Genomic DNA, 11,517 nt, shown 5'->3' with positions numbered 1-11,517 from the left:
TATTCTAGATAGTGTTGAAGGAGATGAATTATCATAATTGGAAAGTATATATAACACTGACGTATTACTGTGATAAAGTACTAGCAAAGAAATGGTTACTTTCCACAACACTCTAGCCTGGATGATAAAGAGATTTTTCTTGGATGCCTAAGAGTGGAGACCTAGCAATAATATCGAAGCTTTTTTTTTTTTGAACCAATTGGAGGGTTTGGAGCCAGAATTGGCTGGCTTTCCTTTTCCTTCTGAAATGATGCACGTACACTTGTGGCAAAAGTTAAGTGTTCAGGAAAAGCGGCAGTTCTGCAGATGAGAGCGTGTGAGCAGATGTGACTTTTGCTCCCGGCTCCCGCCAATAGTCTTATTCTAAATGGAAAATCATCTCAGATCAATACCTTCAGGCAGCTATGGGGTAATGGGAGCAAAATGAGTTAGTGCGAATGGGAACTTTTGCGTTATTTTGGTTAACAATGCTTCTGCCCCATGAGAGCCAGGGGGCTGCTGAGTCCCATAGGAGTGGATATTTATTTTCATCAACAAACTATGGCAGAGCAGAGGAACTTTGGAGGTGCCGGACATTGAATGGGGCTACTGCTATTGCTGCTTCTCTAGCCAGCAAGCTGGACAATTGGAACCTGGTGGCTTGATGGTTTGGTCACAGAATTAACTCTCTAATCTCTGAAGCAACCCACACCGGACAAGAAGCTAAAGGGAGTGGAAACAGAACATCCCTAACTGTGACACAAACTAAGGCAATGTCATCACTGTTGAAGGAGGATCTCAACAAGAAGCTATTCAGATCTCTAGGGCAAAACTTGTATGGATTCATTGAAATTGAGTGTTCAGGCCAAGATCGGTTTTATCTCTGTGCTTCAGGTAAATGGGGTTGGGACATAAGGAAAATTAGCTATATATATATATGTTTTCTGAGGTTTTCGCGGGTGTTTGTATGTGGATCTTTGGTCATTCGGGTTTTTTCCCACATAGAGTTGAAGGTGTAAGAGCAACGTTTCGACGAAATCCCATCCGTCATCATCAGGCTGGTGGCTTCAGCTTCCTTCTTCTGGGAGAAGCAATATATATATATTGTTATTGCATAACTGCTGCTAGGGAGATGCTTTAAATATACTTGATGTTTTGAATGTACTAAAGTAGTTAAGTTGTGTAGTCTGACAGGATCTCCATCTGATAGCTGTATTTATAAGGATTTTCAATAAATGTCACACCAAACTAAAATAAGACAGTAAACCTAAATGCGTCTACTTAGAATTAAGATCTATGGAACTCAATATAGTTCCCTTCAAAGTAGCTGACTGGTATTAGGCTTTTAAGGTGTTCAGGATTAAAAGGCTAATGAACTGCACAAGCATGGATTTTAAATATTAATAATTTAGATTCATAGTCTAACCCCTTTCATAGTATCAGGCAGTACCCCTCCCCCCAAAATTTGATGTGATTAACTTTTTCAATAAATATTTTAGATGTCTAGTCTGTAAATTCTTATTGCTAACGTGGATGAAACGTGCTTGAGAAACTACAGTATATTTCCTTAAATGCTGTCTGAAATAATAAACATCTGAAAGTAATTCACATTTAAGTAATTTTAGATCAATATATATATATATATATATTGGTCTATTTTGTTAACTTCCTACATGGAAGGGGCCAAATTGACTATTTTTTTTAATAAGAAGAAATTTTATTTTTCCATAGAAAGCAGCAGAATAAATCTAAAGAGAAACAGCAATAATATGATTGGATGTTAATAAAAGATATTTGATCTATAGCTTTAAAAATGGCTAGTTTGGGCACTTTTACTTATATAATGTAATAATCCTTTTTCTCTTATTTTTGTTTCTAATATAAGTAAGACTGTATGTTCTTATTTTGACGTTAATATTTTATAGCCCAATAACTGATGCAAGTCACTTTTTACTTTGCCAATCTAATATCACTCCTTGGCACATTTTTATAATTAAGCGAAGTGATACTGTTGAGCAGTATTTCCATCTATGTAAAATATCTCATACTGTCTTAGAAAAAATATCGTAGCTAAGAAACATCTGCATGTTTGTTTAGAGTACTCCATTGTTAGATTTAATGATTTTACTTTTTCATAATATATTATCACTATTTTAAAATAAGTACTTTGTATCCTAAACTGTGTGTCAAGAAAATCTAGACTTGCAATATTGATTTCACTGAATAACATGTTAAGTAAAGATTAATTAATTAGAGGAGGCACTGATTGCAACTTTTTACATTGCTAAATATTTCTCAGTGCAGGATATGCAGAGTATGTAGACATTTTCCCTGAAGTATTGAAGGAACTCCTATATTATCACTAAAAGTACTTACCGGTATATACCCAAAGCAGTAAGAGAGGATAGGTGCAGAATTTGGGCTTGGAATGTTAGAGAGGATAACATAAATGTAACTTCACATTATATTTAGTGATGTAAAGGACAGAATCAGATAAATGAATTCTTTTTCAAAGAAGGGTGGGGAAAAAGGTGGGGGGGAAATTGTGCCATGCTATCTGCAGTTAAAAACTTGATAGGAAGTTATCAATTCTGAGGAAAGTCATGCATAAAAAATAAGAAACTTCCTCAAGATAATGCGCGCGCAAGCAAATGTATATACATGTGCGTGTGTGAATGATTTCTTAAATTTAATATTGCTTCATGTCTTCCCTTTGGGACATGGATGCGTTGTCAGGATATCCATTGGAAAAAGGATGGCTCTTACTCTGAGCTCCCTCCTGTGGACGCCATTTTTGTTTTCTGCATCCAAGCAGATTTGCCATTTGAAATAAAATCTGAACAAATATTGGAAAAAAAATCATTCTAAAACACAGAATCCCTTTTGCTCGCTGAAATCTATTTTAGTGTTCCCTCTGAGAACACTCACCTCATTCCCTGTGCTTCTCATCACATTCCCTTTGGCTTTAGAAGAAGTTCAGTTCCAGTTCAATGATTGATCATTGAATTGCTCAGAGAGGATCTATGTAAATGTTCAAATTTATTTTTGAAAGGAATCTAAGCGATTGCTAAATTACATTGTTTTTCCCCTCCCAATTTTCTTGTATCCGATTCTCAGTGACTGCTTGGCAACGTGTTTCAGAAATGATAGGACAGGGCTTTTCAACCAATGGTGCGGGTACCACCTGTGGTACATTGGCACCTGGCAGGTGGTACGCGACCATCCTAGAAAAGTGGTAGCGGAGGAGGGCAATGAGCTGAACCGGTGGCAGCACCGCACAAGCCTGAGCGAGAGACGGCTGGAGCTGCAGGGCTGTCAGGGCTCAGCGAAAGCGCCAGGATCAGTGCCAGGCTCCAGCTGGATCTCTGTGCTGATCCTGGTGCTTCTGAGCCCAGAAGAAGCGCCGATCAGCTGGAAGGTTGCAGCATCTCCAGGGTCTTGTGATTTACATTCAGACGCTTGGCAACTGATTCATATTTATGACAGTCACAGTGTCCCAGGGTCATGTGAAGTGACCAAAACCTGCTGCAACCACCCAGCAGACGGGGGAAATAAAAAACAAACACCCCCCCACCCCACCCCCACTGCCAATCCTCAACAGAAATGCTCACAACAATGAAAATCTGGGACAGGAGGAAGAACGCTGCTGGGCGGGCAGGCAGGTGTCTTGCTCGGCTGTGGCTTGAGAGGCACTTTTTTCAGTGCCATTGTAACTTCGAACAGTCACTAAGCGAACTGTTGTAAGTCAAGGACTACCTGTACTTCATCAATTTTTTTCCTTTTTTTTTGGTCATCAAGTTTTTGACACCTTGCTAGACGACTGGTGGTACTCGGATGTTGCCATATTTAGGAGACTAAAGTAATTAAAATTGCCCTAGGCATGTTCTGGCCTTTGCCTGTGACAGAAGTATCCGTTTGACTGTTATTCAGTATAATGATGATAAATGACAGTTACGGCTTTATTTACTTGAAAGCAGACACAGTAGTGGCCGAAATTGTGGAAACCTTTTGGGAAAAGTGTATTTTTGAGGTTTGACGGCTAATAATACCACTTTTCTTTTTGGAGTAGTACCATAAAATTATATATCAATGGAAAGATAATTCAATCAAGAATGTAATGCAACAAAGTTTGTTCAATTATCCGTACTGTATTCTATGAAAGTTATAGCCAAATAACCAGAAAAAGGAAGCACAACTTGCTTAGGTTGATAGCAGGTAACTTTCCGTCATCTGATTGTAGCCAATGAGCATGCGTGTTTAGAGAGCCAATCAGGTGTCATCTTGTTTTGGCAATGAGCCTATCGGATTCGGTTATTGAGGTCATGTATTGAAGCTGACAGGAGGACATTTCAGTTTCAGTTTCAGTTTTATTTGATTTGTATACCGCCCTTCTCCCTAGGGACTCAGGGCGGTTCACAGGGCATATATAAATAACAATACAATACAATACAAAAGTTAAAAAAGATTAAATCAATGCCCAGTTAAAAACAGTAATACAATTCTAAAACAACAATTTAAAACCCAAATCCCCCGTCAGGCCAGACCAGCTAATTCAAATAAATGGGTCTTCAGGCCACGACGGAAAGTTCGGAGGTCTGATGCCATCCGGAACTCCACCGGCAGTTGGTTCCACAAAGCCGGGGCACCCACAGAGAAGGCTCTCCCCCTGGGGGCCGCCAGTCGGCATTCCCTGACTGGAGGCACCCTGAGGAGGCCCTCTCTGTGGGAACGCACAGGGCGGAGGGGAGTTGACGCCGGCAGCAGGTGGTCCCCGAGGTAACCCGGACCCATGCCATGTAAGGACTTAAAGATCATAACCAAGACCTTGAACCTCACCCGGAAGACAACTGGTAACCAATGCAGCTCGCGGAGCAAAGGTGTAACATGGGAGTACCGGGAAACTCCCAAGACAACTCTCGCGGCCGCATTCTGTACCAGTTGGAGCCTCCGAGTGGTCTTCAAGGGAAGCCCCATGTAGAGAGCATTACAGTAGTCAAGGCGAGAGGTCACGAGCGCATGAGTGACCATGCACAGGGCATCCCGGTCCAGATAGGGCCGCAACTGGCGCACCAGGCGAACCTGGGCGAAAGCCCCCCTAGTCACGGCCACTATATGATCTTCCAGGGTAAGCCGTGAATCTAGGAGGACTCCCAAGTTGCGAGCCCTATCCACGGGGGGTAAGAGCTCACCCCCCATAGAAAGAGATGGAACATTTTGAATGTCCCGGGATGCCGGAATGCACAGCCACTCAGTCTTGTCAGGGTTGAGTTGAAGTCTGTTCCTCCCCATCCAGACCCGAACCGCCTCCAGGCAACGGGACATCACAGCGAGGGCATCACTGGGGTGGTTTGGGGTCGAAAAGAAAAGTTGGGTATCATCGGCATATTGATGATACCCAACTCCAAAACCACGAATGATCTCACCCAGCGGTTTCATATAGATGTTGAACAGGAGAGGCGAGAGAACCGACCCCTGAGGAACTCCACAAACGAGAGACCTAGGGGCCGATCTCTGCCCCCCTGCCAACACCGACTGCGAGCGTCCCAGGAGATAGGAGGAGAACCACTGAAGAACTGTGCCTCCCACTCCCAATCCCCTAAGACGCCGCAGCAAGATACCATGGTCGATGGTATCGAAAGCCGCCGAGAGGTCTAATAGGACTAGGACAGAGGAATATCCCCTGTCCCGAGCCCTCCAGAGATCATTCACCAGAGCGACCAATGCCGTCTCCATGCTGTACCCGGGCCTGAAACCCGATTGGTAGGGGTCCAGATAATCCGCTTCATCCAGGACCAGAGGGAGCTGATGCGCCACCACACTCTCAACAACCTTCGCAAGAAAGCGAAGGTTGGAGACTGGACGAAAGTTGTTCAAAACAGCCGGGTCCAAGGCAGGCTTCTTGAGGAGAGGTCTCACCACCGCCTCCTTCAAGACGGTGGGGAAATAGCCCTCACTCAAGGAAGCAGATATAACCGCCTGGAGCCAGCCTCGTGTCCTCTCCCTAGCTGCATAAACCAGCCAGGAAGGGCACGGGTCCAACAAACATGTGGAGGAGCTCAGCTCATTTGTCAGTGTGTTATGTGATCGCTATCAAGTTGGTTGGTTTTTTTTTGTGTTCTTTCATTTAGCGAGCTTGTAAAATGTAATAAAATTAAAGTAATGTTGCAAAGAGTTGACTGGTGGCCCAGAAAGCGATGTAAAATAGTATTATTAAGTGAACAAGGCTACAGTTTATAAAGAAATTAGAAGAAAAATTGGTGGAAAATTAACCAAAGGTGGCATTTCTACTGTACACTTTTCCCAAAAGGTTTCCACTACTAATTTTGACCACTACTGTAAATAGTAAAGAAAAACAAACACACCTTTAAGTCAAGCTTGACTTGATTTCTGTATCCAAGCAGATTTTTTGGTAATGTTATAGCAAAAGGGTTGTCATCGCCTTTGTCTGGGATGCATGTTTTTTTTTCCCGATTCCCCAATCTATCCTACAGCTTTAGAATTCCTATAGTATTTCTATGGCTCCACTATATCGAATTATTGATTTATTGATATTTATTTTTCAAATTATTCTCAGTTGTTGGAACCATCTTTAAAATGCAAATAATCAATTATTGCAACTGTTCTTTTAACTCATTAGTCTCTATGTCATAATCACTCCTTTACAGAACGTATTATTCTACTCTCTACTAATCTGTATAATCCCTGCAGGCACGCTATTAATATTAAACATATTTTTAAAGATTTCAGTAATACAATAATTGTATATTTCTTGTCAGCTCTTTTTAGTATTTTTAGTCATCACTTAAAGTTTTGCCTAACCTTTACCAATTCTCATTGTAATTATTGTATTTAAATTTTTAAACTTATATTTTTAGTTGTTTCGGTTTCATGTTTTATAGTTTGCACAAGCTATTTAAAAATAGTTAATTAATATAGCATATAGGCTACTACACATTTATTGAGATCGATGTTATCCTATATTTCAAAACTTTGTTTTACTGGTCAGTGCTGGGATAAAGATGACTTTATGTTGCTTGTTTCTTTTAAATCATGACTTCCCTGATCTACAGTTAAAGTTTTCAGAGTAATTTGTAATTATTTTTTTTTTTAAAACCCGTCTATATTCCAATAGATTTCCAATCTAAAAGACACAACACAAAAGTAAAATTGGGCATTAATAACATGATAAATTCTTTAGTTGTAATACATTAGATGCACTGAGGTCTACTTATATTTAAAATAAAAAAAATTGTACAAACCTTGACCCATCAGTAAATTATTGACACTATTAAAGAATTTGGTGTTGGGAATTCAGTCATAGATTGGAAATAAGTCCAACTTATTTCAAAGTAAATATGCTTCAAATCCAATTTTAAATTGCCCTTTTAAGTTTAAATATGGACCGTTTGTACATTTTATTTAGTTATGTATATTTTGATATCATACCTATACCCAGTGCTTTTTTTGTAAAAGAAAAAGGTGCCGGAACTCACACATGTCATATAACCCGCCTTGCTTACCCTACAAGGTTCTATCCAAAAAAGGTGCCGGAACTCCGTTCTGAGCGTTCTATGAGAAAAAAAGCCCTGCCTATACCTTAATTAATTAGGCCAAATTAGTTTAAATGGCATGAATGCTAAAAGCAACTGCAATTGCTGAATCTTAGAAATGCTGGGCCTAAGTCACCAAATGCTATCAGAAGACATTTTTTTTCCTTAATAAAGATTTTATTTTTGCATCCTGTATGAAAATATATTGTGGGCGTAAATCAAACATTCATCTTGCAGTGTCCAAAGGTGAAGAAGTACAAATATCTGTGGTGAAACACTATAGAACTGGCCTCGATGAGAACTATGAAATATCTGAAAAATGGCTTCTAGATGATTTGGAGATGATAGATGGAAAAGAGGCTGATGCTGTAAGTGCCGCATTTTATTATAAGGCATATATTCTGTTGGTGATGATGTCATAGCTAGAATGTAAACGTCCGTGGAGATTTTTGGTCATCCAGGCCATAGATGTCTCAAAGGTGCTTTTTCAAAAGGAAACTGGACTTGGTTTTTTTTCCCGTCAAGGAAGACGTTTCGCTTGTCATCCAAGAAGCTTCATCAGTTCGGGTGGGATGGTGAGAGCAATGGAAGGATGAATTCTGACAGGATGGGTGGGGAGATTGGAAGGATCATATTTCTCTGCGGTTATCTGGTTGTTAGGACTCTTCCTGAGAGCTCTTGAGGCCACTTGAGGGTTTATCCGTCCCTTCAGGGTCACCTGTATCAGAGTTCAAATGGGGGTGGAATGCTCTTGGATCTGCTGAAAGGACATTGTGGTGGACAGGAGATAGGTGGTGTCTTCTCCCTCCCCTTCTGTTGAGAGAGGGCTGCTCAATGTTAGCATAAATGGCCTCTTTTACCCTTCTTTCAAACCAATGGTCCAAAAGAGGCCATTTAGGTTAACACTGGGCAGTCTTGTGTCAACAGGGGGATGGAGAAGACCCCACCTACCTCCTGCCTACAATGCAGTCCTTTCAGCAGTTCCAAGAACATTCCACCTCCCATTTGAACTTGGGATACTAGGAAGTACAGGGTCATACAGTAATTATAGAAATGCTAACTATGAATATAGCAATTGCAAACTACTATTATTGTTGCAAAACGAAAAAAAATAAATAAATGTGAAGAGGCATGTGTGCTGCCACCACATGGCTGTGTGGAGAAATCACAATGTGGGCAGTCTGACCCTCCTACCTTATGATGTATTTCCTTTTCCCTCCCCTTTCTGGGATGGACTTCCTCCTCCTTTGTCCCTAGAGAGTCCATTCTCTTTTAGCCTGAAGACATGGGGTAACTTGCAGACTCAATATGCAGTTCCTGGGAATACTACCATTTTCTAACTATTGTGGATCGAGGCTGTTGTACTTTAATTAATCTCTTGTCAAGACTTCTATGGTCTGTATAAACAGATATCATTAACATTAACAGATCTCTCCAGATAGTTTTGAACTCGTAGAGACACCTTTTATCATATAGAAATACCTTTATTGCATGTAGAGTTGAATACAGTAGGTGGATGCATTCAGATGACCTTTGTACAACATTTCCAAGATATTTCCAAGGTATCTCTAAGGTTAGAAAATGGTAGTATTCCCAGGAACTGCATATTGAGTCTGCAAGTTACCCCATGTCTTCAGGCTAAAAGAGAATGGACTCTCTAGGGACAAAGGAGGAGGAAGTCCATCCCAGAAAGGGGAGGGAAAAGGAAATACATCATAAGGTAGGAGGGTCTGACTGCCCACATTGTGATTTCTCCACACAGCCACGTGGTGGCAGCACAGCATGAATCTGCCTATTTTGACACTATCACTTCAGCAGCACTGAAAGGGATGCTCATGTGTCTTTGCCACATCCTTGGTTTATTGTTAATTGTTGCTCTGTTTGAAGCTATCCTTGGAAAACGTCCAAAATTATCGTAGTTGGACTGCATGCCTTACTAAAAGATCTCATTAATTGGAAGCTGGTTTCCAACCACAAGCGATCCAATATTCTAATAATCTCGCTTGCCTCCTCTGTCAAACCCTTCCTTAGGTTGCATGTGGATAAGAGCTCTTTTTGTCCCTGCACTGTCTTCAGAAATTCAAACAACACCAATCTTTTTTGGTCAGGTCTTAGAAGGGCAATGGTTCTCTATATAGTACATTTTACAGATAGTCCTTGATTTACAACCATTCATTTGGTGACCGTTCAAAGCTTCAGTGGCACTGAAAAAAGTCACAAGACCGGTTTTCACACTGAACAATCATTGTAGCATCCCCACGGTCAGGTGATCAAAATTTGGGCGCTTGGTAATTGGCATGTATTTATGATGGTTGCAGTGTCCCGGGGTCATGGTGGAGCAGTGGGCTAATGCCTCCTTAAGTAACACCAGCTGCCTGCAATTAGTGCAGGTTCGCATCCCACCAGGCTCAAGGTTGACTCAGCCTTCCATCCTTCCGAGGTAGGTAAAATGAGGACCCAGATTGTTGGGGCAATTAAGCTGACTTTGTAATAATGCCGCTTGGGGGGTGTGTGAAAGCCCTAACAAGCAGGCATATACATAGAATGAAGGCTACTGCTAAGCTTGTAAAGCCGCCCTGAGTCTTCGGAGAAGGGCGGGATATAAATGGAATTAAAATAATAATAAAATAATAATAAAATCTCTTTTTGTGACCTTCTAACAAGCAAAGTCAAATGGGAAGCAAAGATTCACTTAACAACCGAGTTGCCAACTTATCAACTGCAGTGATGTACTGAACAATTGCGGCTTGAAAGGTTGTAAAATGGGGCAAAACCCCCTTAACAACTGTGTTCTTAGCAACGGAAACGTTGGCCTCAGTTGTGGCTGTAAGTCAAGGACTACCTGTATTGTTCTGTAGATGCTAACTTGTATCGGCATGTTATTTTGAATTCTATGTGAGTTTGAATATTCTTTCTGAACAGAAAGGCCGCAAATAAAACATGTCTTTTCCTTTTAGGATAACCCATGGTTTGATATGCATTTCCAGCAAGTTTACACTTGGGAAGCTTACAGCTGTGCATCTAAATACTCCTTTGCAAGAATATTAAACAAGTTGAATGAGATGTACCTGCAAAAGGATCTGAAGATTGTGAACTTTGATTTTACCTACATTAATGATGAAGCACTCTGGTCATCTAATAATGGGGATTGCTTAGTACTTATGAGCATCTGCTTTTATGCATTCAATCTTGTGTGTCTTTCTCTGTGTCCTCTGTCAGGTTGACTGTTATAGCTACATCCAGTTTTGAATAAGGCTACCAAAAAGCTAGATATTCAGTACTGTATCAGGGTTTCAATTTTCATACCATTTTTAGCCAATTGTTCTTTCAGCCTTGATAATGTTTAAGTACCAATTCCCTGAAGTCAGTGTTTTTTGGCATCACAAAGCATGTTCAGGTTAACTGTAAGCCCCGCTGAACTTAACTGGCTTGCTTCTTAGCAGTCATTTAGATATTTCTGTTGGAAAGCTACACAACATTCTGGTACGCATTACTTTTATATATTATTTCCCCAACTTTCCAATGGAAGCCAAAAAGACTTGCACGAAGTATATCAATCCTCTGTAACTATACATGCAAATTGAGTTTAATTGCCTTTGCAATAATTTTCTGTGGCCTTTCAAATAAAAACATTTCTGTTGCCTTTGGTCCAATGATACTGCAACAAGCTGTGACAATGCAAAAACTATATATGCATAGTGATTTCAGGAAACAAAATATGGCCTTGCATACTTGCATCTCAGCTTCTGGTGTAAGTAAGCAACTCACACTATTTGATCATGAAATCGTGGCATGCATTTCATCACCCCCAATGACTGTTTTGATTTTTGAAAGAACCGAAATATAATGCCTATGCATACTCCTCTTTGGGAGAACTGGCGTATACAAGCTTGCATAATTTCTGACATACCATGCTGAATGAACTTTGTTCTTCGTTCTTCATTCTTCACTAAGGCTGAACATTGTTTTTATTTCCCATCTGATGCTC

At 40.5% G+C, this 11,517-nt stretch overlaps 1 protein-coding gene across 1 annotated transcript; it reads left to right on the top strand.

Moving 5' to 3' along the window:
• Positions 1–752: 752 nt before the first annotated feature.
• EXOC1L (exocyst complex component 1 like) lies at positions 753–10,753 on the top strand (the record flags this gene model as incomplete). The annotated part of the gene is made up of 3 exons (XM_081332545.1): positions 753–873; positions 7,767–7,897; positions 10,487–10,753. The coding sequence occupies 3 exons, from the start codon at positions 753–755 to the stop codon at positions 10,751–10,753; spliced, it is 519 nt and encodes a 172-aa protein (XP_081188671.1).
• Between the last annotated feature and the right edge of the window lie 764 nt (positions 10,754–11,517).

Source organism: Vipera berus, assembly GCF_964194415.1.
Source record: "Vipera berus genome assembly, chromosome: 7".
In the NCBI taxonomy this organism is placed as follows: Eukaryota; Metazoa; Chordata; class Lepidosauria; order Squamata; family Viperidae; genus Vipera; species Vipera berus.
Note: the sequence above shows the minus strand (reverse complement) of the source record. Positions and strands in the feature narration are given on the sequence as shown.